Below are 27161 nucleotides of genomic sequence, written 5' to 3' on the forward strand. Positions count from 1 at the left end.
CTACCTCACAAGGCTGTTGTAAAGATAAAAAGGGTTGGGGGATTTTTGTGGGAGGGGGCAGGAATTACTTCCAATAAGTTGCAAAGGGAATGCGCTCTGCTGTTTACTCACTATCTTGAGTGAAGAGGGATCATATCAAAACAATATATCCTCTCCTACCTTCCTTAACATGCCAACACCCTTTCCTCCTTGGCAAGGCAACTGCAATGGTGTTAAACTGTGGAACTCCCTCCCATAGTGATTTCTGCCAACCTGGATGGCTTTAAAAGAGGGTTTGACAAATTCATGGAGGAGGAGGGAGCTGGAGGGAGCAGTGTTTCTGAACCCCAGTAGCTGGAAGTTAAAGGAGGGGAAGGACTGCTCTTGTGCTCTAATCCTGCCTTCTAGTTTCATGATCCAGCAGCCTTTTCTTATCTTCTTATGGGTTGTTGTTGTTTAGTTGTGTCCGACTCTTCGTGACCCCCTGGACCAGAGCACGCCAGGCACTTCCTTTGCCTCCCGCAGTTTGGTCAAACTTAGTAGCTTCGAGAACACTGTCCCACCATCTCGTCCTCTGTCCTCCCCTTCTCCTTGTGCCCTCCATCTTTCCCAACATCAGGGTCTTTTCCAGGGAGTCTTCTCTTCTCATGAGGTGGCCAAAGTCTTGGAGCCTCAGCTTCAGGATCTGTCCTTCCAGTGAGCACTCAGGGCTGATTTCCTTCAGAATGGAGAGGTTTGATCTTCTTGCAGTCCATGAGACGCTCAAGAGTCTCCTCCAGCACCAGAATTCAAAAGCATCCATTCTTTGGCAATCAGCCTTCTTTATGGTCCAGCTCTCACTTCCATACATCACTACTGGGAAAACCATAGCTTTAACTATACGGACCTTTGTCGGCAAGGTGGTGTCTCTGCTTTTTCTTATGGGTTAGAAGATCCCTATTCCATCCTGCTCTCCTTCTCCCTCGGATTCACATCCCCACCTCTGAGCAGAGGGGAAAGGGCCAGAGGGAGTTCCTCCCAGCCGTTGCTCCCTCTGCTAGTGAGGATTTGTGCCATGAGATGGGCGAGGCAACATTTCCAAGAGCAACCGGCCCCTCTGCGCCACCATGCACTCACACTCACACTTGTGTGTGCGCGCGTACACATATATATGCGGCATCCCTCCGCCTCGCTCTGGCTCTGCATTCAGAAGGCCAGGCCCTGGGGTTAATTAATACCGTGGCTTCCCAATTAAAGCCTGACAGAAAAAAGATGTTTGATTCAGTCAAGCCTCTTTCTCTGCTCCTCCGCTGAATTTCTAATCTTTAGGAGCGGGTTTTAATTGTGTTCTGAGCAATTTAGACCCGGTCTCGGGACCTCGGGGCAACAGCAGGATGCGGTGTGTTCTCCTTAAACTCGATAATTAAAGCTGCCTCCCTGTAGGGGATTGTTTTTGCAGAGGACGCTGCCTGAAAAATACAGAGGGTGGCAGAGATGGGGGTGGGCATTGGGCGGAGGGGGTTGCAGAGGAGCCCTCCGCAGAGGGAGATCTCGGGGGGGGACCACCCTCTCCCTAACACCCCATTTAACTGGAGCTGGGGCTTGTCAACTCCAGATCCCAGCTCTGAATGCGAAGTAATTTACAGAGTGCCTCTGAGCTCGTGCAAAGTGCTTTCCACTCAACCCAGTGTTATTTTCTCCAAGGAACTCAAGGTGGAGAACATGCTTCTCTCGCCCTCCTCATTCAATCCCACATCAACCCTGTGAGGTAAATTAGGCTGAGAGGCAGCGACTGGTGTCCCAAGGTCCCTCCATGAGTTTCGTGGCCAAGGCTGGATTTGAACCCAGGTCTCCCAGTCTGACCCTCTAACCACTCGCCATGCTGATTCTGGGCTGGTCCACACATATTGGGGCAAGGAGGACACGGCTTCCTTCCAAGCTAGGGGCTACTGAACAGTAGAATTCTAGAGTTGGAAGAGACCCCAGGGGTCATGTAGTCCAGCCCCCTAATATGCAGGAATTTCAGCTAAAGCATCTATGAGAGGGAGCCCTCCAACCTCTGCTCAAAAACCTCAGCCGAAGGAAAGTCCAGGGGAGTTTTCAGGTTGAAGTTCCAGCAATTGCTATGAACAGGAACAGCTCTATGCATCATCTCATGTCATAACATGCCCCAGTGTTAGGAAATGGTTGGTCTGTCTCTGTCTGTCTGTCTGCCTGTCCCCATCTTTTCAGAAAGCTAATGTGGCTCTACATTTTTTTCAGAAACTAAGCTGCACTTCGCCATCTTTGGGCATTGAATGCTGGGTCTGTACATGATTTTTGTTCAATGCAGCAGTCCTCACCATTCCCTTGGTTCCATAAACTACCTTATAAAAAGCATTTTTCAGAATAGCAGTTTACACAACCCACTGAGGGTCACACGGTAAAATTCAAAACGGCAACAATTCATTACACATTCATTCAATTGTTGCTGTTGTTGTCTAGTTGTTTAGTCATGTCCTACTCTCCGTGACCCCCTGGACCAGAGCACACCAGGCATTTCTGTCTTCCACTGCCTCCTGCAGTTTGATCAAACTCATGCTGGTAGCTTCAAGAACATTGTCCCACCATCTCTGTCAAGTCTTCTCTTCTCATGAGGTGGCCAAAGTCTTGGAGCCTCAGCTTCACGATCTGTCCATATTCAGTTTAATTTATTCAGCAAAATCGCTGAACCCAGTATACCTGAAGGAGCATCTTCGCCCCCATCATTCTGCCCGCACACAGAGGTCCTCCTCTGAGGGTCTTCTGGCAGTTCCCTCACTGCAAGATGCAAAGTTACAGGGAACCAGGCAGAGGGCCTTCTCGGTAGTGGCACCCACCCTGTGGAACACCCTCCATCAGATGTCAAGGAAATAAACAACTGTCTGACTTTTAGAATACATCTGATAGCAACCCTGTATCAGGAAGTTTTTAAAGTTTGTTGCTTTATTGTGTTTTTATATTTTCTGTAATCTGCCCAGAGTGGCTGGGGAAACCCAGCCAGATGGGCGCAGAATAAATATTAAATTTATTATTATTATTATCATCATCATCATTATCATTAACTTGAGCCAGTGATACCAGCTTTTCAAAGTCATTTACATCTCCAGCACACACACCCACTACCCCTTTGCCCCACAGTGCCCCCTCCTGGTAATCCCATCCCCACCAAAGGGCAAGACCACCCTCTTTCAGAACCTCTGGTAATGGCCCTGAAGGCAGCCCTGGGTGGCAACAGCCTATAATAAGAGTCTCTGGAAAAGTTGCCTTGAACCTCTCCAGAAACCTCTGCCTGTTTGCATCTCCCTCCAGACTCTCTTGCCTTCCATTTGTCCTCTGACTGAACGGACGGCAAGAGGCTCTTGCAAAACCAGCGGGGAGACGGGGCTCTCATTCAGCCTCCCTCCCCACTCTGTATTTTCCAGTCTTCCCCTGCTAAAATGGATTAAAGGAAAGCAATAAGTCTGTGGGATTTCCAGGCATCCAGGGGGACAGAGAGACATTAGAGGTATTAACTTTTTCTGTCTAGCCTGATAATAATTCACTTTTCAGACCGGATCAGAAACTCAGGGGAGGCCGCAAATTCACTTGCCGGTCTCCTGAGAAGCCCCGGCCGGGTCCCATAAATGAGGAAAGGGGGGTGGGAGGCCTGTGATGGATTAATCTGTGGGGGGAGTCACTTTGACAACCCCGGCTTCTGTTAACATTGGGTCTCGGACCCCACAGGCTCCTTTCATGAATATCTTTAGGCAGCTGCGCAGAAGTTCAGAGATTTCTGAGGAATCCAAGTTGTTCCCAGGAAAAGTGCTGCACTGTGCAGGCAACGGCCTCAGACACATCTGGCATTTGATCCGCACAACGAGTTTTATAGGGTGTTTGCTTTATGTGGTACAGATGCCGTGCGCTGGATGCTTGTGCATAACAATCAGCCTTGGAAGGGCATCAACACATGGCTGAGGTGGCGCTGTGGGTTAAACCACAGAGCCTAGGGCTTGCCGATCAGAAGGTCGGTGGTTCGAATCCCCGCGACGAGGTGAGCTCCTGTTGTTTGGTCCCTGCTACTGCCCACCTAGCAGTTCGAAAGCATGTCAAAGTGCAAGTAGATAAATAGGTACCGCTCTGGTGGGAAGGTAAACGGCATTTCCGTGCCCTGCTCTGGTTCGCCAGAAGCAGCTTAGTCATGCTGGCCACATGACCCGGAAGCTGTACGCCGGCTCCCTCGGCCAATAAAACGAAATGAGCGCGGCAACCCTAGAGTCTGCCACGACTGGACCTAATGGTCAGGGGTCCCTTTACCTTTACCTCCCGATTTGGCAAGCATGGTTGTGGCAGCGAGTGGGGGGAGAGGACAGAGGGGAGCAGAGGAGGGCAGACCCCCCCCCAAAAAAGCATCTATACAGACAACTCCTGTTGGGCTTTCAAGCTGCATGCACAGTCTTCTTAATATATCTAGAGATACCTAAATATATCTAACTAAAAGCTCTCTTGCCTACCTGGAATTTAAATTCCTCCGTCTGCCACCCGGAGGGGGTCTGGCAATCATTTTTAAATATATACATATATTTATTTATTAATTTTTACATGAAATTTCCAAAACAACAACAACCAAGAACATATTTTCTCATCTTATTCAGTGTTTTGTACTTCCATCAACCACACCTGAAGATTTTTCGGTCTTTATCACTTAATCTGCATTTCATTAATTTCACTATTACTTTTAATAGTCCTTCACTGATAGTTCACGTCATACTGTTCTCTGCAATATTTCACATATTCCTCCTTAGAAAACTTGCAATCCTACTAGCGTAATCTGTAGATTGCAATCGCTTTTCAAATAGTTGACATATTTACTCCAGTCCTCTGAGAATCTCTGATCCCGCAGGTTTTGAATCCTTCCTGTTTATTTATCTAATTCTGCATAGTCCATTCATTTCGGGGGTCTGGCAATCCTATTTCATATTTGAGTGGGGAGTGAATTGGGGGGGCAGCTGTCAATGTTCACCGATATCCAAATGCTTGATTTGGGAGTAAGGAGTTTCCATGTCCTGTCTCGCTGTGGCAGAAGAGGGAAGACGGCCAGGACACCAGGATTCCACCCTCACCCCCCTTCTCCAGTCTCCGAGAGTCACACAATTCTTCTAAGTGTGATGATGAGGAATCCCTTGCTAGGGGCTCCAGTGACTAATCTCAATTAGGCTTCCTCCGCCCGTTCCGGAAAGGTTCCAGCGATGCAGAAGGAACTGAAGTGGAACCGACGTTGCTCCAGGAACAGAGATGGCAGATTATCTATGATTAATCCCGATCTCCCCTTTTTAGTATTCCGCTTCTGGCTTGTTGCGTTATCCCTCAGACGGATGTGCGGAAGGAGGCGGAGGGGGAATCCTAGTGCGCGAGGTGGGGGTTGGGTGGGGCTGGTGCAGGGAACTCCGCACATCTCCCAGCAGCTGCGGGGGCTGACTCTGCAAGCCCAATGCACACAGGGGCAGACTAGCTTTGATGTGCATCCTCTGTGCAGTATTGCAGAGCAGGGATTTCTACACTCGGGGACAGTTCAGGTGCCTTTAGACAGTCTTGTGGGAGCCATCCTGAAGAACAGAAGAAGGCGCTGCTGGATCAGGCCTATGGCCCATCTGATCCAGCATCCTGTTTTCACAGTGGCTGACCAGTTGCCTCTGGGAAACCAGAAAGCAGGATCCGAGCACAAGAGCAGCCCTCTTTCCTCCTAAGCTTTCTGCTTCCTTCTGCAGCATGCTCCCATAAGGTCTGTGTGCGAGTGATGCAGGCATCTGAGTGGGGCATCTGACGGGAGGGCGTTCCACAGGGCGGGTGCCACCACCGAGAAGGCCCTCTGCCTGGTTCCCTGTAACTTGGCTTCTCGCAGCGAGGGAACCACCAGAAGGCCCTCGGCGCTGGATCTCAGCATCCGGGCTGAACAATGGAGGTGGAGACACTCCTTCAGGTATACAGGACAGAGGCCGTTTAGGGCTTTAAAGGTCAACACCAGCACTTTGAATTATGCTCAGGGTATATGGTTTTATATACGACAGGCATATCCAACTCCCAAGAGACTGTGATCAATTCCCAGTATAAAAGACTGGCAGTGATCTACCCATTGTCATTGGAGGGAGTTGGAGCTTGCGTGGGGTGGGTGGATTGCCCAGAGTTGTTGAGCTTTTTTTTAGGAGGATTCCACAGAGTATTTTAGCCTTTTCCCTGTAACTTTTTTAAATGATAAGGATCACTTTTTTAAATGATAAGGATCTACCAGGATCAGCCAGGATCACGATCTACTGCTTGGACGCCCGATATACGACATGAGCATAAGATGGAGGGGCTCAGGGCATTGACATCCTAGGAGATCTTGCTTCTCCACCACAGAGAAAGAAGGTCTCTGGGTCTCCAGCTTCCAGCGTGCTCCAGCTCAGCTCTCACACAACTCTGTAGCTCTTCTTCTCCTACCTACGAGAGCCAGTGTGGTGTAGTGGATAAGAGCGGTAGTCTGGGGAACCGGGTTCGCGTCTCCACTCCTCCACATGCAGCTGCTGGGTGACCTTGGGCCAGTCACACTTCTCTGAAATCTCTCAGCCCCACTCACCTCACAGAGTGTTTCTTGTGGGGGAGGAAGGGAAAGGAGAATGTTAGCTGCTTTTAGACTCCTTCAGGTGATAAAGTGGGATATCAAATCCAAACTCTTCTTCTTCTGCCTAGCAGCAGGGTGATGGGGGTGAAGGGAGAGTGCCCTCATTAATGTGGAGAGCCCCATCCCTTAGTTGTGGCACCTGCAACCTGGCTCTTTCTTTTGGGATGCTGAAGAGGACACTTAAGTGGCCAGCTACGGCCATTGCCTTGACATGCTTGTCTGACTAGTTCAGCAATGTAATCTTCAGTTAGGATCTTCTATTAGATCCTAACCCTTGCTGGGTCCAGGACCCCAGGAAGTGGAAGGGACTCAGGGCATCATCCAGTCCTGACCCTGTTAATGGATAAATCTGAGGGCTCCCTTGGACAAAAAACAAGGACACCAGCCACAAATAGCTGAGCAAAACAGCAGCCAGTAGGCTTGGTCTTTCTGGAAGACTCTCGCAACAGGACTCCCACCTGCCACCAGGTGGAACAAGATGGAAGCCCCCAACAAAAGAGAACCCAAACTTTTATTAGCTGCTAATCCCCCTGTTGCACTCCCCCCCCCCCGCAAACTACATCACTAATACATCACGAAAGGGGAGGTCTGGTGGCAGTAGTCTGAGCATCCTGGACCCTGCCCCATGGTTCCCCTTGCCCTCCACCAAACACCCATCAAGTGGAACAAAAGAGATATTTACATTTCCCTGTTTCCCAGCCAAGCTAATCACACCCTTTGGTCTTCATCTGGGTTTGTTATTTCTGGAATGGCTACCTGTCTGGCACTCAGGTATCAGGATGCCAGGAATTATCACTCAGGCAGAGGGGCTGCTGAGTAGCTGAGCTCACATGTCTATATGAATTTCTGAAGTTTTCCCTGTGAGCCAGAACATAGATACATTTATCAGTGAATTCTTACATTTGGTATCGTGCAGCAGAGGCCCTTTGAATAGATAGGAAGAAACTGTGATGAAGTGTTTTGTGGGGACAAATCACAAAAGCGATTGTGCTGATTTTGGTGGTGGGCTGCATGTGCATGATATCCGCTGGAGGGACAACCCCCCCCAACCTATACATAAATTCCTGCCTCCGCAAACCCACCACATCCTGTCTGTATGCTTGTGCTATCCAGAGCAGGAGGAAAATGTGCTTGGCTGTCAGAGCCAGACGTGGAAGCCAGCGCTGCCTGCTGCCTGCAGGATTGCTGCGGCCAATCTTTCTGCATCTCCCCATCGCAGCAATGCACCGAAGATGATTTCCCCAACAATAAATGGCTTGTCTGTGTTATTTAGTCAAGAGCAATTGCCATCTTAATTGCATATTCTCAAGATAACACCTGTATTGAGTTACTGTAGTATTTATTTTAATTGGCTAATTGATTAATCATTTGAAAGGAGATAGCTAATTAGCTAAAGGGCCGTTAATGGGCTGACAGCTCTGATTTTTAATTGTTGGAGAAATGTTTAAAAAAAGGGAAGGAGAGGAAAGAACTACCCTCCCCCCTTGAAATCTAACCCCCCCCCCCAATGTGCCAAAGTATTGTGATAAATCCAAGGCGTTGTTTCTGGCAGGAGCCAGCCAGACTGGCTTTCAAGGGGTTACCAAGCGACCCAAAAAGTATGCTGGTTTGAGGAGCGCAAAGGTTGACATGGAGAAAAGTGTTGCATCCTCCTTGCCCCCCCCCCCCTTGCACCTGTGCATCAACCTGCTGCGAAATGCAGAGCTCCAGACTCCTGAGGGTGACCTGCCTTCCTTGTGGCTCTTTATCTCCCCCGCAGCGTTTTTCACAGAGACCCCCCATGACATGACCGCCCGGGCTGGTGAGGACGTGGAGATGGCCTGCTCCTTCCGTGGCAGCGGCTCCCCTTCGTACTCGCTCGAGATCCAGTGGTGGTACGTGCGCACTCACAAAGACTGGACGGACAAGCAGAACTGGGCCTCCAACCAGGTATGGCAGACCCACTCCTCCCCACCCCCCACCCCTCACCCTGCCTCTACCTCCACCTCCACCTTTCCATTTTTTTGCAAAGAGCTCAATGCACCTAAATTCCCATAGCAGACACCCTCTCTGCAAGAATCCACTCCGAGAAAAGATTCCTGGTCAAGAACACCCCCCCCCCCGAAGTCTCCTCTGGGGATCCTTTTGGTGCTATGAAGAGCAGGCCTAGAGAAGGGTCTAATATTCACATATTTTGTGTGGTTGCTCACAAAGATAACAGCCAGGACTCTGACCTGTCTTTTACAGGTTTTATTGAGTGCAAAAACTATGTACAGTGCACAAGTCCAAAATCCATGTCTGCTTCAATCACTAGCAGATTCCGGAAGTGGTTTCTTCCGGTTCGCCCTCCAGCACAAAAGCCCAGGAAAAACCCCTCTCCGCCTCTTTTCCTTATGCTTAATTCCCTGGCAAAAACCCTGGATGACGGAAGAGGCATTTCCAACTCCTTGGGAGTGGTGTCGTGGCTCATCTCAGCCTGCGTGAGCCTCTGCCTTCTTCATCCGTTGCTCCTGAGGGCTCGCCTTCACCAGACTCTGACGCGGTGCAGCTGCTCAACAAAGAGGGGGGGCTCTCTGGACATTCCTGCCTCTCTCCCCTTCCCTGATGGCAGCCCCCTGGCACATTCATTTATTTATCCATTCATTTACTTATTACATTTATATCCCACTTTCTTCTCCGAGGAGCTCAAGGTGGCATATAAGGTTCTGTCATTCCACTTTCAATCCCCTCAACAGCCCTGTGAGGTAGCATAGGCTGAGCGGCTGTGACTGGCACCCAAGGTCCACCCAGCGAGCCTCGTGGCTGCATGGGAATTTGTACCCTGGTCTCTCCAAAGGCCTAGTCCGACACTCTGACCCCTGGACCACACTGGCTCTAATAGGGGTGTGCAAGATTGAAATTATTATTAATTGTTATGATTGCTATCTGCAGATTTTAATTTTCATTATGAAAATTCATTTTGTTTCTCGTTCGCTTAAACTGCATGCATTTCATTACCGAAATTGCTTCCACCGCTGCTTTGACATCGCTCTCTAGACTTCTCAAAATAATATTATAAATACTGTCTGAAGCCCCTAACAATAAATCTGACTATTTGGATATTCTGCTGTCGCAAAACTTTCTGAGGGGGGCGAGGGGGAAACAGTGGCTGCACCCCCTCCAAATGATGGCCCCCTTCCAACTCTATGATTCTGCAAAACCGTCTCTTCCAATGGCAAAAGAGATCCCTTCTCCAGGACAGAGCAGGTTGCCCGAGGCCAGTGGCCTCCTTGCCTCCCTGCCTTCTGGCACCTGATACCATCAGGGGGTGTATCACACACGCCCCAGCTCTGCCACCACCATGTTCTCAGCTGCTCCTGGTTCTTCTCCTCCATATCCTCCCTTCCTTCTCCCGCTCCCGCATTTCTCTCCCATGCTATCAGACTCCGCAAACATCTGTCTCTTTCTTTCCCTCTCGCTGCTCACAAAGAGATAAGGGCCAAACAATGGTTTGTGCTTGGGCAACTCAGCTGCTGCCTGGGCTCATCTCATCAGCCGATGGCCCTGAGGGGTGAGAGGAGGAAGGAGAGAGGAGAGAGGGAGAGGGCTCTCCAAGCTTGAGCCCCATTGCCCCAGAGTGACATTGGGGGTGCACATAAGAACACAGGGTTGCACCCCAGCCGAGCCGTGCAAGATTCCACAGGTTCCAGGCGCATTTACCCAGTGTCTGTGTATTCTTTTGCAAATAAGGCACAGCAGAGACTGTGGTGTCTTTCGGAATGATCGGTATTAGCACATTTGTACAACTTAAGCCTCTCCTGCCAACCTAGCAGTTCGAAAGCACGTCAAAGTGCAAGTAGATCAATAGGTACCACTCCAGTGGGAAGGTAAACGGCGTTTCCGTGCGCTGCTCTGGTCCGCCAGAAGTGGCTCAGTCATGCTGGCCACATGACCCGGAAGCTGTACACCGGCTCCCTCGGCCAATAAAGCAAGATGAGCGCCGCAACCCCAGAGTCGGACATGACTGGCGAACCAGAGCAGCGCACGGAAACGCCATTTCCCTTCCCGCCAGAGCGGTACCTATTGATCTACTTGCACTTTGACATGCTTTCGAACTGCTAGGCTGTGGCAGGAGCAGGGACTGAGCAATGGGAGCTCACCCTGCGGGGATTCAAACCGCCGAACTTCTGATCGGCAAGTCCTAGGCTCTGTGGTTTAACCCACAGCGCCACCCGCGTCCCATGGTGTGGATATAGCAATCTTCAAATATAAGAAGAACTTTAAACCAGGAAGAGTTATTTGACAGTGGAACAGACTCCTTTGGAAGGTAGTGGACTCACCTTCGTTGAAAGTGTTTAAACAGAAGCTGGACGGCCACCTGTCAGGGATTCTCTAGCAGTGATCACTGCATTGGAGAAATGATTTTCTGAATGCTGATCTCTGTATTTCCACACCCCACCCTCGTATGCCAGGGCCACCCGAGGGAGCCCCGCTCTGCCTGCCGACTTTCGGAGTGCAATGCATTGATCAGTCCAGTTGTGCTCCTCCAGGCCTGGCCGTGGGTGCAGAAAGCTTTTATTATCCCCCATTTGACCGCATAAGGCTCATGCACATTGTTTCGTGCTTCAGTTATCAGAATATGTTCCGTTAGTTTTAATTCTCACCTTTTTTAAAATGCAATTTTAATCTACGAAGCATGCATAATGGAACCATCTCCTTCACGCAGATACCCAGGAAGCCTGCTGCCAGAGCCAAGGACTAATTGGCTGAAGGTTTAATTTCCCTGTTCTTTCTCCCAAGGACCTGCAGGCCTGCAGGGCTGGAAGGTGGGCGGTGGGGGCGGGCTTCTCCTCCAGACGATTCTCACTGCCCTCACCAAATGACAGTCCCCAGATTCTTTGAGAGAAGTCACTGCAATGAAACCGGGTTGTTTTTTTTAAAGGCAATCTATTTTAAATACAGAGAAGAGTCATAGAATTGTAGAGTTGGAAGGAAATCTCAGCTCAAGCATCCATGAGACATGGCCATCCAAACTCTGCTTAAAAACCTCCAAGGAAGGAGAGTCCACAACTTCCCGAGGGAGAGTGTCCCACTGTCCAGCAGCTCTTACGGTCAGAAAGTTTAGTCGGAATCCCCTTTCTTATAACTTGAAGCCATTGGTTCGAGTCCTACCCTCCAGAGAAGGAGAAACCAACTATGTGGTGAAGGCACCAGGCGAGACTCCCTGGGGCGAACATCCCACAAACAGGGAGCCACCGCAGAAAAGGCCCCGTTCTCATGTTGCCGCCCTCTCACAGCCTCTGGCCCTCAGATGACGAAGTCAGTCAGTTTATAGGGGGAGAGGCGGCCATTGAGTCAATGTGTGCGAATGGAGAAGCCAAGCCTGTTGCTCACGTCGTTTCTTTCTCCTAAAGGACCTTCCCCCCAACAGTAAGAGCAAAAGAAGGGATCCAGCCAGTGAATCATAGAATCATAGCATCATAGAGTTGGAAGAGACCACAAGGGCCATCGAGTCCAACCCCCTGCCAAGCAGGAAACACCATCAGAGCACTCCTGACATATGGTTGTCAAGCCTCTGCTTAAAGACCTCCAAAGAAGGAGACTCCACCACACTCCTTGGCAGCAAATTCCACTGTCGAACAGCTCTTACTGTCAGGAAGTTCTTCCTAATGTTTGCCAGTGGCCCCGTTCAATCCAGCATCTATCTCTCTGGATTCATGGAAGAAATCCTGTCTCGTCTTCATTCTGCACATGCACCTTCTTTCCCCAATAAGAGCATAAGATGACCTGGCTGGATCAGGCCGATGGCCCTTCTAGTCACTGAATCGTAGAGTTGGAAGGGACCCTCAGTGGTCATCTAGTCCAGCCCCCTGCAATGCAGGAATTTAAGCTCAAGCATCCCTGACGGGTGGCCAACCAACCTCTGCTTAAAAACCTCCAAGGAAGAAGAGTCTGCCGCTTCCTGAGGGAGTCTGTTCCACTGCCATACAGCTCTTACTGCCAGAAAGTTTTTCCAGGCGTTTAGTTGAAATCTCCTTTCTTATAACTTGAAGCCACTGGTTTGAGTCCTACCCAGAGCAGGAGAAAACAAGGTTGTTCCCTCTCCCATGCGGCAGCCCATCGAATACTGAAAGATGGCTATCATGTCACCTCTCAGTCTTCTCTTCTCCAAGATAAACGTGCCCAATTTTTAAAATGTACCCAGCTCACCCCATAAAAGGCTGCCTGGTCAGGCAACAAACTCTTCAGCAATCCCCAACTGCCTCAACCGTTCCTCACAAGGCTTGGTTTCCAGATCCATGATCATCCTGGTCCCCCTCCTCTGCACACCTCCCAGCTTGTCAATATCCTCCTTAAATTGAGGCCCCCACAACTGGGCATGGGACTCTAAGCGGAGTCTGACCGAGGCAGAATAGATTGGTGTCTGTACCAAATGCAGAGAGCGCAGCTCACTGCTAAGATTAGTCAAAATAAAATAAAAAATTTCCTTCCAGTAGCACATTAGAGATCAACTAAGTTTATTATTGGTATGAGCCTTCGTGTGCACGCACACTTTTTCAGATTCAGAGTGTATCTGAAGAAGTGTGCATGCACACAAAAGCTCATAACAATAACAAACTTAGTTGGTCTCTAAGGTGCTACTGGAAGGAATTTTTTTATGTTGTTTCGACTACGGCAGACTGACACAGCTACCTACCTGCTAAGATTAGCTGCCTCCGTATGCACTGCATTGATGAAAGGTGAGATTCAGGGCACTTTTGAGTCTAGAAGCAGAGCAAATGCATGCAAAATAAGCAAGGATATAGGGATCTTAATGTGCAAATTTTATTCCATTTTTCTGGGCTATGAATCTGATTTCTCTGAGCATGGAGGGCTTGTACAGCCCTGCTAACAGAACATGCTATACCTACTTTTGCAAACTGGCTGGAGGGATAGCTGGGCTATCCTGCCTCCTTTCAGTCCCAGGGACGAGATGCCAGGTGGGGGTCAAACCAGTGCATCAAAATACTTGCCTTGCAAATACATTTCCCCACGAAAGCAATCTCATCCCAAGACCACGTCTTCGTCTTGGTTTGCTCAATACCTTTATTGATTTTTAAAGTAAATGTTAAACAAGAGAACAAACACAGTTCCTTGAGAATATAAGGACAAGAAATGTCCACATATCATTTCATTTTAGCGAGTTCTAAATATTTGCCGCCAAGCACCTTGCAGCTCTTCTTCCTTTTAAATTCCTTTATTTGAAAAATCAGAGATTTGAATGACCGTCAATCACACAATGCAAGTCAATCCTTCCCTCTGACAGATACGTCATCCATCAGTGGCTTCAGACGTCTTTTTGCCCAGGCTTTTCCTGACCCAGAAGACCTGTTGCAGGAGGTTGGAATAGATGACCCCTGGGGATCCCTCGCAGCTCTACAATTCCATGATTTGACCCTGTTTCATATATTTGAATGCTGTGGATTTTTGTTTTATTTGCTTTTATATTTAAACTATAATCAATAAGACAATGGCAAGCCGCAGTACATAAAACAATACAATACACATTGAGAAGCAGAGACTAGAGGGTAGAGCAAGGCAGGTGGAAAGATGCCTTGCCTGATGCAGTCTCTCCCCTCACAGTTCTTCCTTCAGGACCAGCTCCCGTATGAGGACTCCTAGGGCTGGAGGGTGGAGAAAATGGACAGAGAAAAGTTCTCAGTGGAGAAAATGGACAGAGAAAAGTTTTCCACCCTGTCTCAGAACGCTAGAAATTGTGAACATTCAACAAAGCAGAACGTTGGAGGATTCACAACAGGCAAAAGCACGGTGTTAAACTGTGGAACTCCCTGCCACAGGAGGAAGTGACAACCACCAGCCTGGATGGCTTTCAAAGAAGATTGGACAGGTTCAGGGAAGAGGAGAGGGCTATCAAGGGCTGCTAGCCAGGATGGCTCTGCTTTGTCTCCACAGCTGGAGGCAGCAGGGCTTCTGAATCCCAGTTGCTGAAAACCCCAGGAGGGGAGAGATGTTCTAGTGCTCAAGTCCTGCTTACTGGTTTCCCATTGAGGCATCTGGTCAGCCACTGTGAGCACAGGACACTGAATTCAATGGACCACTGGCCTCATGCAGCAGACTCTTTGTGTTGCAAGGATCACTAAGTTGATATCTATGACATGTGTTGGGATGTGCAGTATTAAGTTTGATGTGTTGTTGTTGGTGTTTTTTGTGTATAATTTTTATTAATACCTGTATTCTGTTTTACAATTTAAAATACGCATTTTGCATCCTTAAAATATCAGTGACTTCCCTTCTTCTGTTTCCATTTTTTTTTAATATTATAAATCCCTGCATTTTTAACAAAAACTAAGCCATTCAGTATTCCATCATTGCATCCATCAAAACTTACATATTTACGCCATTGGTTTTATCTTAATGCTGCCAATGTTTTCAAGTGTACACAATTATTCCCCACATATTCAATAAACATCTTCCAATCTTCTTTAAACGTGTGTTCTTCTTGTTCTCTTATTCTAGATGTTAAGTCTGCAAGTTGTGCATATTCCGTCAACTTAAGTTGCCATTCTTCTCTGGTTGGGACCTCGCTTGTTTTCCATTTTGGGGATAACGAAACACAGCCAAAATTGTAGCGTACATAAATAGCTTTTTCTGACACCTGGGAATTTCAGTCTGAATTACCCTCAGCAGAAAGGACTCTGAGGTTTTTTGGGGAAAGCACTTTTAAACACGCAATATTAAGTACTGAGGCAGTGAACTGGGGCTGCGCAAATTATTTGAGTTACCCCTGGGAAAGCACACGATCCCATGCACCTTGCTCTGTCCTGCCATCTTCCTCTTCTGAACCACTTCTTTTCCTTGATTCTGCTTTCATGCTTTGGATTTCTTCTCTCTAAATATATCCCCCCCCCCTAATTCATCCCCCCTCTCCCTCCCAGCCCAGTTTTGCCTTTGAAGACTGCATTAAAGGCCAAGGTGTGAATTATTTTGATGGGCTTTCTGTGGCCCCCCTCCTTTCTCCCCCCCTTTTTTTCTTTTTGTATCAGGCTGAACTAATGGGTTCTTCTTTCCCCTTTTCTCCCCCTCCCTCTTTCCCTTCCATTCCCGACAGCTAAAAGCATCTCCACAGGAAGAACCCGGGAAGGAGGCGACAAAAATAAGCGTGAGTTTTTCCGATAATGACTTCTCGGGAAGGCTTTAAATCAAGGGCACGGCAGCGGCAGCTTTTCCCTTGTGATGTGGGGAGCGCCCGGGGTTTTTCAGCAAAAAAAATAATGTGATGAAGTGCAGAGCTAAGGACTTGGGAAGTTCTAAGACAGTCCTTTGCCCTGGCTGCCCGTTTGCCAGGGAAGGAAGCGGCATCAAGAACGGAGGAAGAAGCAGCCTTGTATTGCTCCATCCACCTCAATATTGTCTACACTGACTGCCAGCAGCTCTAGAGGGTTTCAGGCAGAGGTCCCTCCCAGCTCCACCAGGTGATGTCAGCAGCGACTGAACCCAGGACGTTCTGCATGCAGAGCAGCTGTTCTGCCACTGAGCAGGGGCACATTCCGCCAAAGGAGACGCTCTCAAGGCAGCCATTGCCAACCTGACGCCCTCCAGATGTTTGGGACTAAGACTTCTGAAATATACTCGGAGTCGAGAGTGGATTTCATGCTCTTTATTCAGCTCATAGTGGTGAGGAGGAATGGAAGTTCCCCCAGAATGTCTGCTTTATATACAGTATTTACACAATGGGCCCCAGGTGATTGGCTAATTCCGGGATTCTCCTGTAGGCCAATCAGGTTGCGGATTCACTTCCACCTGGAGCTGGATTGGGTGGCTCCTGCGGACCATTCAGACTGCTGCATTCTGGGTCCTATTGTTCTAGGACCAATCAGACTGCTGCATTCTGGATCCTATTGTTCTAGGACCAATCAGACTGCTGCATTCTGGATCCTACTGTTCTAGGACCAATCAGACCTCTGCATTCTGGATCCTACTGTTCTAGGACCAATCAGACTGCTGCATTCTGGACCCTATTGTTCTAGGACCAATCAGACTGCTGTATTTTGGATGCTATCAGTGGCGTAGCGTGGGGGGGCAGGGGGGGCCGGCCGCACCGGGCGCAACATCTGGGGGTTAGGGTTAGGGGGCGCAAATCCATGGGTTAGGGGGCGCAAATTACTTGCCTTGCCCCGAGTGCTGACAACCCACACTACGCCACTGGATGCTATCCAACTCAGTACATAACAACTTCCATCAGCCCCAACATCTTGCAGCTGGAAGGAACTGCCACCCAAAGCATCTTCAGGGCACCAGGTTGGCAAAGTCTGCTTTGAGGAGCTGGGACCAGACAAAGAGTCTTCTGCTGAATCTGCCTAGCCAGTGCTACTTCCTCTGACTGCCAGGGGCTCCCCAGAATTTCCCAGAAATGCGAGTACTAACAGGTGCCTTTGGGGGAAGGGAAGGGGCCCTAGGACTTGGGGGGCTGGCAGGGAGGCAGCCATGGTAGCAAGGGGGAGCCCCACCGTGAGCCTGGCCAAAACCCAAAAGGGTCTCTACTCCATTTATATTGCCGTGTGGTTTCTGGAACTAGGAAAAATATACATTCTTATTTTTTTCCCCAGGTCCCTTTATCAGTTTTGATCCCATAAGGCAATTTGCCTCTGAGTAACTTGCACTCCCTATGGTGACTTTTCAGCCTTTCCACCCTCCGGTCATTTGCATTCTTTGTTGGGGTTGCGGAATGGTATCCCAGAAGCAGGGCCGTCTCAGACGGCTGGGTCCCCCCTGGACAGCAGACCCCAATGTTGATCTAATGCTTATTTCCCCTAAATTGAATTCTGAATTTTTGAATTTTATTGTTATTCATGTTTTTATACTGTATTTTATGCTGCTTTTACCATTAAGTGAACTTGTTGTGAACCCGGTTTTTGAACCAGGAAGGGCGGGGTATAAATTTATTATTATTATTATTATTATTATTACTACTACTACTACTACTACTACTACTACTACTACTATCTCTCTCCCAGCCCCTTTGTCCCTTACTTAGACCTTCTCTGACCTCCTCCTTCCCCAGCAGGGAAGGGAGGGGCATTGTTTTGTGGTCCACCTCAGGTGCCAAAATATCTTGGGCCGAAGCTGCCCAGAAATAATAGCAATAGTCCCACTCTATTCCGCTTTGGTCAGACCTCACTTGGACTACCGTGTCCAGTTCTGAGTGGGCACCACAATTTAAGAAGGATGTTGACCAGCTGGAATGTGTGCAGAGGAGGGTGACCAAGATGACCAGGGGTCTGGCAACAAGAAAGGAGATTCCAATTTAAACACCAGGAAGAACTTTATGATATGAAGAGCTGTTCAACATTGGAACTGCCTTCCTTGGAAGGTGGTGAATTCTCCTTCCGTGGAGGTTTTTCAGCAAGGCTTTAGTGGAGATCCCTGCATTGTGGTTGGTGGTGTTGTTTTTTTGGAATTTCAGCATGACAAATTATCAAAAATACATCACCTTCATTTTCCCCCCTCCCCATTTTTCCCTCCTCCCTTCCCCAAAAAGAACACCCCCCCTTCCCACCCCCACCCCCACCTCCAGACTTCCCTCTGCTCCTCTCTCTGGTTTTTCAGCAATTCTCTGCATGTCACAGAACTGTACAGATCCTTAATTTATCTAGTATCTAAATATCACCAATAAAAAGTTTGTGTATGTTTATTCAAAACCTGCCAAGGAGACCAGTTCATTTTGCTGTTTCTTTAAGTACTTTGTGAAGGGTTCCCATTCATCTTTAAAGTCGCAGTCGTCCTTGTCATGTAATTTATGTGTCAGTTTTGCCAAGGAGATCCCTGCATTGTAGGGGGTTAGACTAGATGACCCTTGGGATCCCTCCACTGAGAATGCAGTGATCATTCCAGAGGGGCCCTGGGAAGCCCCTCCCCTTTCGGATTGATTGGCACTTGCTCCCCCCACCCCCAGCGCTGTGACTCACATTATTTCCCACCTAAGACAGTGGCTGGGACGCGGGTGGCGCTGTGGGTTAATCCACAGAGTCTAGGGCTTTTTGATCAGAAGGTCGGCAGTTCGAATCCCCGCAACGGGGTGAGCTCCCATTGCTCAGTCCCTGCTCCTGCCAACCTAGCAGTTCAAAAGCATGTCAAAGTGCAAGTAAATAAATAGGTGCCACTCTGGCGGGAAGGTAAACGGCGTTTCCGTGTGCTGCTCTGGTTCGCCAGAAGCGGCTTAGTCTTGCTGGCCACATGACCCGGAAGCTGTACGCCGGCTCCCTTGTCCAGTAAAGCGAGATGAGTGCCGCAACCCCAGAGTTGGCCACAACTGGAACTAATGGTCAGGGGTCCCTTTACCTTTTTAAGACAGCAGCTGGCCATGAAGGCGTCTCAAGGCAGCTGGAGAAGCCTCCGTTTGCAACCGCGTGAAGGATGGTGCCTGAGAGCTGCCGTGGGGATTTTAAATTTCCTGGCGGATCCTATCCAAGGCCCTGCTGGATCCACAACTATTTTTTACCCTCTGTGGCCAGCTGATAAATTATAGCCAAGTCCTCTGCCAGAGGAAGGACGGCGTGAGAAATAAATTGCTCGGGCCAAGGTCTTCTGCTTTTCCTTTGACTTCCATTTACGCTGATAGATGTAGCTGTCTCTGGCGAGGTAGCCCACAGTAAAACTCTCTCTGAGAGGGGCTTCCTCTTCCTGGCTCAGCTGCCCGGCCTGTTTTCCCATCTCCTGCCCAGATCCTGTTGTTCCAAGTGTCATGGAACCATAGAACTAGTTAGACGAGACCCCACAGGGCCATCTAGTCCAACCCCCTGCATTGCATGTTCGCAGCTAAGGAATCCCTGAGGGATGCTTAAAAAACATGCAAGGAAGGAGGCCCCACCTCCTTCTGAAGTAAACTCTGAGTCTGAAGCCAATGGCTGTTATTTTTAGGACTGGGAGACCAGCACAAAAAACGGGTTCCAGGGTTGCTCTGCATTTTGTGTGATTTGAAATATGTTTGGCATATAGAGATGCTAAATATCCTGTTGCGATGAAAAAGGGGTGAGCTCCAAAAGTGAAAGGGGTGGAAGGAACACAAGGAGAGGTATACAAAGGCGAGGGCCAGGTCAGATTTAGGCTTGCCGAACTACACAAAGACCATCCCATTTCAATACAAAAACCCATCTTTGAACTGTCAGAGAGTTCAAAGGACTTTCTTGTCATTCGAATCCTCTGGGGGGACAGAAAACAAGCTTGGTCTGTCTTCCCTTCCTCATATCACCTCTGTCTCCTCTTTTCCAGGCTAAACCTGTCCAACTCCTTCAACCGTTCCTCATAAGGCTTTGTTTCCAGGCCCTTGATCATCTCAGTCACCCTCCTTTGCACACCTTCCAGCTTGTCAATACCCTTTTTAAACTGAGGTGCCCAGAACTGGACAAAGGACTCCAGTGGGGTCTGACCAATGCAGAATAGATAATATTTTTCTACTGAGATGCCCATTTCCTTGAGAGTTTTGTCCCAGCCACTGAGAAGCTTCTGGTTGGCTGGATGTGATGTGCCCTCTCTGGCCTGATCCAGCTGTTTTGAGACTCTTCTGACATTCTCCGGCCACTTCATCTTCCCACGGCACACTTGCCACCGAGGCCGCGGTGCAAAGCGGCTGCCTCTCATCCCTGGAAACATCTCCTTCGATTTCTGTCAGCGTCTAAAGAACAAGTTGACGCTAAGGAGGTAATAATCTAATTTGCTGAGCAGATTAGAATTCCAAAACCCCATTTAGGCTCACGTGAACGGAATGAGGAGATATGCTAATTAGTTAAATAAAACAAATCTCCGCGGCCCCTCGTATCTCTGCCCGCCCTGCCCCCAATGCCTTGGCCTCCCTGTCTCTTGACATTCCCGTTCCAATTTGGGGGGGCGGGGCGGTGTTAGGTTTGCAGGAGTCACTTCGTCAATTATCTTCCAGCTCAATACAGCAGAGGGTTTTTGCCCATGCTAAAAACGGAATAATATTTAAAAAGCATTTATTCTAATTGCAGCTCCTCTGACATTCTCTCATTTTAATCATTCTCGGCAGGCGTCAGTTCCCTCGGCGGGGGGGGGGGGGGATACGTCGATATTGCGTTGGCTGTTGGCCTTCAGAGCCAGCCAGCCTCAGTTGGAGGGTGCAATGCTTCTAAATCCAAGCTGCACTAGTTTTCTCACAGGCATCCAATTGGCCACTGTGAGAAGAGGATGTTCAACTAGGTAGGCCTCCTTTGGCCTAATCCTGCTGCTGCAGGGATCCTCTTTGTTGTTGTTTAGTCGTTTAGTCATATCCGACTCTTTGTGACCCCCTGGACCTGAGCACGCCAGGCACTCCTGTCTTCCACTACCTCCCGCAGTTTGGTCAAACTCATGCTGGTAGCTTCAAGAACACTGTCCAACTATCTTGTCCTCTGTCCTCCCCTTCTCCTTGGGCCCTCCATCTTTCCCAACATCAGGGTCTTTTCCAGGGAGTCTTCTCTTCTCATGAGGTGGCCAAAGTCTTGGAGCCTCAGCTTCAGGATCTGTCCTTCCAGTGAGCACTCAGGGCTGATTTCCTTCAGAATGGAGAGGTTTGATCTTCTTGCAGTCCATGGGACTCTCAAGAGTCTCCTCCAGCACCAGAATTCAAAAGCATCCATTCTTCGGCGATCAGCCTTCTTTATAGAATCATAGAATCATAGAATCATAGAGTTGGAAGAGACTACAAGGGCCCTCGAGTCCAACCCCCTGCCAAGCAGGAAACACCATCAGAGCACTCCTGACATATGGTTGTCAAGCCTCTGCTTAAAGACCTCCAAAGAAGGAGACTCCACCACACTCCTTGGCAGCAAATTCCACTGTCGAACAGCTCTTACTTTCAGGAAGTTCTTCCTAATGTTTCGGTGGAATCTTTTTTCGTGTAGTTTGGAACCATTGCTCCGTGTCCGCTTCTCTGGAGCAGCAGAAAACAACTTTTCTCCCTCCTCTATGTGACATCCTTTTATATATTTGAACATGGCTATCATATCACCCCTTAACCTCCTCTTCTCCAGGCTAAACATGCCCAGCTCCCTTAACCGTTCCTCATAAGGCATCGTTTCCAGGCCTTTGACCATTTTTGTTGCCATCCTCTGGACACGTTCCAGTTTGTCAGTGTCCTTCTTGAACTGTGGTGCCCAGAACTGGACACAGTACTCCAGGTGAGGTCTGACCAGAGCAGAATACAGTGGCACTATTACTTCCCTTGATCTAGATGCAATACTCCTATTGATGCAATGCTCCTATTGATGCTTATGGTCGAGCTCTCACTTCCATACATCACTACTGGGAAAACCAGAGCTTTAACTATATTTGTTGGCAAGGTGATGTCTCTGCTTTCTAAGATGCTGTCTGGGTTTGTCATGGCTTTTCTCCCAAGAAGCAGGCGTCAGGGATCTTCTTAGTTTCTTATTATTCCTCAATGGAGCCTCTATGGACAGAGCCAGTCTACCTTAGAACAAGAACAGGAGTGGGAGAAGGCTGTTGCTCTCACCTCCTGCTTGGGGGCTTCTCTTGGGGGGTCATCTGGTTGGCCACTGTGAGAACAGGATGCTGGACTCGATGGACCACTGGCCTGATCCAGCAGCCAGATCTTCCTATGCTTTTAGGACAGCTTTTTAGGATGTGGGGTCCTGGGCCCCTTCCAACACACATTGAGGGGGGTGGGGTGTCTTCGGCCCCCTAGAGTTGGTGTGCTTGATTCTGGGAGTCACAACACTTTCCCAAACTCCTGGGCTCTTTTAAAAGTTAGAGCTGTCTGAGCGAGCAGCTGTGGAGAGACGTGTGCCCACATGTCTAAATGCCAACCGTGTAATCATCAATGTTCCCCCTTCTTGGAGAAGACCTAAATTCAGATTCAGAAATGCCTTACTAGACGCAGGGGAGTGAGACACAGCACCTTCTTGGAGATAAGTAACCCATAAATTCTTGCCAAGGGTGAAATTAACTTTTGTGCCAATTGTGCTGGAAAAGACTCTGACGTCCCCCAAGACCCATTTCTGAGCACCATCCTGTTTAAGAGGGACTCGGGAACATAGATTTTAGTCGGTCTGAAGAGGACCGGAAGCTGTAAAAAGAGATGAAGGAGGTGCTTTGAGAGACACGAGGGGAATGTATTTAAACCAGTCTTTTAATGATGCCTCCATTTCAGAAAGACTTACTATCCGCCTGCCAGGCCCATCTCCCGCTTAAAGGGGCTCAGAAGGCAAACAGCCATTAAAGTAATTTGGGAGACGTTGCAGGACTCCTGATGCATCCATGCAAATGCACATATTCCAGAGAAATGACAGGGAACCATGGCAAGCTGCCGCTGAAGAGAAACTTCATTCTCTGGCCCAGAAGCCCTTCCCCAAATCCCAGAAGTGTGTGAACTGGTTGTGCCTGCATGATGGACCTTGGAAGATGGCGGCACATGCTTGAAAGGAGTCGCTTCTTAGCGGTATTGCTTCTCAGCTGCAAGATGTTGGGGCTGATAGAAGTTGTTATGTACTGAGCACCCAAAATACAGCAGTCTGCTTGGTCCTAGAACAATAGGGTCCAGGATGCAGCAGTCTGATTGGTCCACAGGAGCCACCCAATCCAACTCCAGGTGGAAGTGAATCCGCAACCTGATTGGCCTACAGGAGAATCCTGGAATTGGCCAATCACGTGGGACCCTTTGTGTAAATAATGTATATAAAGCAGACATTTTGGGGGAACTTCCATTCCTCCTCACCACTAGGAGCTGAATAAAGAGCATGAAATCCACTCTCGACTCCGAGTATATTTCAGAACGTTAGAACGTAACAAACGCTTCCTGGATCAGGTCAGTGGCCCAAGCAGCCCAACATTCTCTTTTCACAGTGACTGATCAGATTCCTGCGAGAAACCTGAACATAAGAACCTTCTCCCCTCCTGTGGTTCCCAACCTTTTTTTGGCCGTGACCCACCTAAGCATCTCTAAAATCCTGATGCCCATATGTCCCCTGTGACATATATTTCTTATTATTCAAAAATTGAACTTCTATTCAAGTGTAAAGGTAAAGGGACCCCTGACCATTAGGTCCAGTCGTGGCCGACTCTGGGGTTGCGGCGCTCATCTCGCTCTACTGGCCGAGGGAGCGGGCGTACAGCTTCTCGGTCATGTGGCCAGCATGACTAAGCCACTTCTGGTGAACCAGAGCAGCGCATGGAAATGCTGTTTACCTTCCCACCAGAGCGGTACCTACTTATCTACTTGCACTTTGACATGCTTTCGAGCTGCTAGGTTGGCAGGAGCAGGGACCGAGCAACGGGAGCGCACCCCGTCATTGCGGGGATTTGAACCGCCGACCTTCTGATCGGCAAGCCCTAGGATCTGTGGTTTAACCCACAGCGCCACCCGTGTCCCTTTCACTTGGAGAAAGCCTAAAAGGCCATTAACTGTTAATAACTCATTCTCAGATTGCCCCCCTTAAAAATCAAGTAGGGAACCACGGCAGTAACGGGTCTTCAGAAGCAATGCTAACTCTAACTATGGAGGCAGAGCAGAGCCATCATAGCCTGTACACATTGGTAGCCTTGTCCATGAATTTGTCCAATCCTTTTTTTCATATTGGTGGCCGTCCCTGCCTCCTGCAGCGGTGAGTTCCATAGTTTAACTATGTGCTGCATGAAGAGGGTTTCCATATTTCAAAAAGTAAAAACTAGGACACCCCAAAAGTTGTTGGGAATGCCCACAATTTTTCGATTGACTTACCTAAGATCCAGGACAAAGAGCCACCTTTCGGAAATTCCCCCTGGACATCAATTCCGGATGTATGGCAGCCCTGTGCGTGAAGAAAGGCTTTCTTCTATCTGTTCTGAATCTCCTAACGTTCGGCTTCAGTGGATCCCCATGAGTTTGAGTGTTATGAGAGAGGTAGAAAAGGCTTTTCTGTACAAATAAGTCTTCTGTTTCCGTCACGGTTATGTCTGCTCCGTCTCCACGTCCCCAAGTTTCCTACTAATATCCTGTGACTTATCATGCCTCAAATGTTCTCCGCTTTGGGGGTGGGGGTGTTTTCCTGCTTCTGCTGCTCTGTAGCACAAGGCTGCCCCCCCCCAGAAAGCAATACTGCAGGAACACTGGGAGCAACTAGCAAAGTGGAACCAGGTGCGGACGGCCCAGTATAAATGCACCAGGAATGCAGTCTGATTGCATCAGTGACGTGTTGCAGGCTACAAAAGGCACCCCCTCATCAGCCTGGGAGGCTCCTTAGATTTGCTGTGCCTGAACTGTGATAAGGAAAGGCTTCCAGCCTTCGTGTCACATGTGGACAGGCGCTGCACCCCAAAGAACACAGTCACACACACACAGTGCCATCAAGATAACAAGAATATTCCTTCCTGACCCCTGTGATGGGGCATAAAACACCGTTCTGCTTTTTCCTCCCAGCCTGAATAACTGCAAACATTATTAAGGGCCATAAAGTTACTCAGCCCTTTTATAATCCTCTGGCTTGGAGGAACCCCCTTTCCGAGCTACGAGTTGTGCAAAGTTGTGTTTCCTTTTATGGGTTCCGAATTTGCCGGCTGTTAATTTCTCTAAGTGACTCCTTGTTCTCGTATGATGGAGTTAACACGGGGGCCTGATTCCTCTCTCTCCCTGCCCCCTTCGGTCCTTCAGCTAGCTGGAAGACGGATGGGAATGGAAGGAGAAAACGGGGTGTAAGGGGTGCTTTGCCCCTTAGCTCACTGGCACGCAGTGTGCAGAGGCTGCCCAAGAGGTTTGCTCTGTGCCCCGAGGAGGCATTGCCTTGCAGGGCCAAGCTGCAGCAGATGCAAGCATTTGAACCTGGGTCACACCCCATCACATGCGGGAGGGCTTTGCATGCAGAAGGTCTCAGGTTCTGGAATGTCCCCCATTTGAAACCCTGGGCAGCCACTGCCAGTCCGTGTAGGTAATACTGAGCAAGATGGAGCAATCATCTGACCCAGTAGAAAACGCTTGTCCACACTGGTCTGCAGTCCTGCCCAAGTGCCAGCAAAGGCTATTGGGGTGGCTGTTGTTTAGTCCTTTAGTCGTGTCCGCCTCTTCGTGACCCCCTGGACCAGAGCACGCCAGGCACTCCTGTCTTCCACTGCCTCCCGCAGCTTGTTCAAACTCATGCTGGTAGCTTCGAGAACACTGTCCCACCATCTCGTCCTCTGTTGTCCCCTTCTCCTTCTGCCCTCCATCTTTCCCAACATCAGGGTCTTTTCCAGGGAGTCTTCTCTTCTCATGAGGTGGCCAAAGTCTTGGAGCCTCAGCTTCCGGATCTGTCCTTCCAGTGAGCACTCAGGGCTGATTTCCTTCAGAATGGATCGGTTTGATCTTCTTGCAGTCCATGGCTCTCAAGAGTCTCCTCCAGCACCAGAATTCAAAAGCATCCATTCTTTGGCAATCAGCCTTCTTTATGGTCCAGCTCTCACTTCCATACATCACCACTGGGAAAACCAGAGCTTGAACTATACAGACCTAACACATCTGACTTTTAGATGTGATGCTGTACTGCAGTTGGGGTTATTTGTGTGTATGTTCATACTAGGAGCTTCCACCCATGCCTGCTGTGCAAAGCAACTCTGCCTGCACATTTGTCAGCCACCTGATCAACCACCTGATCAACCCCCAGCTCACCTCAAGCCCCTCCCCTTTGTGAAGCCCCTCCCTTTTAAAGGAAGGGGAGATGCTTCAGACATCAGTTGGCTAAACCGCTTTAGTGGTGGCCAAACTTGGCCCTCCAGCTATTTTGGGACTACAACTCCCATCATCCCTAGCTAACAGGACCAGTGGTCAGGGATGATGGGAATGGTAGTCCCAGAACAGATGGCTATGTGAAACACCTCCCCCACCCCCCGGTAGCACAGCTTGCCTTGGCTGCCTGCCATCCATGCTGCTTTCTTTCTCACCTGCCTGCCATTCCTTATGCTGGAGCCAGCGTGGCCCCCTGCTGGTGGTCTTGTGAAGTGCAGCGTGACAACAGCCTTAGATTCTTATATATAGCAATCTGAGCAGACCACACCACCCCCCTGCTTTAATCGGGACCTCAGCATGCAGGAAGGGAGGGGTTAACCCTTCTCTGCATCACCCAAACCAAAATCAACCTCACAGCAGCTGCTAGCCCCAGAATGCAAGCTGCCACCGAGAGCTGCCACACAGGGGCATATTTGATTTTCGTCTGGACTGCAGCAGGGAAGGAAAATGTTGACCCCATGTGCACATGTGCCAGATATTCATTATTGCAGCCATGACATTTAATATGATGCATTTAGCCCTGTGTCTAGTTTGGTGTCTCTCTCCCTCCCTCTCCCTCTCCCTCTCCTTCTTTTGCATGTGCTGTTATCATCCCCTTACCAAAATGCCATAAAACTGTCTGCTCACAAAGGCAGGGGCAAGTAGACAAATGGCCTTAAACTTCTAGAGGTGATTATATAGCAGAGCAGCTCCTGGGACCTCAGGGATGGGCAATATATCTGATTTATAGAGCCAGCAATGGGCCTTGTCACTCCCTTCCTCCCGAGGCTAAGCAGGGAAGCAGCTGGGACCGGCCCCTCCTCTCTCTTGCTCTCGCCCGCCCTCACCTCTCCTCCTGGCCCT

At 49.2% G+C, this 27161-nt stretch overlaps 1 protein-coding gene across 2 annotated transcripts in view; it reads left to right on the forward strand.

Annotated features, from left to right (window-relative positions):
• VSTM2L (V-set and transmembrane domain containing 2 like) overlaps positions 1 to 27161 on the forward strand; it is a 90045-nt gene that overhangs the window by 55094 nt on the left and 7790 nt on the right. For both annotated transcript variants that reach the window (XM_081868128.1, XM_081868127.1), the window contains exons 2-3: positions 8376 to 8545; positions 15684 to 15734. In XM_081868128.1, the coding sequence (XP_081724254.1) occupies positions 8376 to 8545; positions 15684 to 15734 (221 nt within the window). The remainder of the gene's footprint in view (positions 1 to 8375; positions 8546 to 15683; positions 15735 to 27161) is intronic.

This window comes from Podarcis erhardii (assembly GCF_964252035.2).
Source record: "Podarcis erhardii genome assembly, chromosome: 6".
NCBI lineage: Eukaryota > Metazoa > Chordata > Lepidosauria > Squamata > Lacertidae > Podarcis > Podarcis erhardii.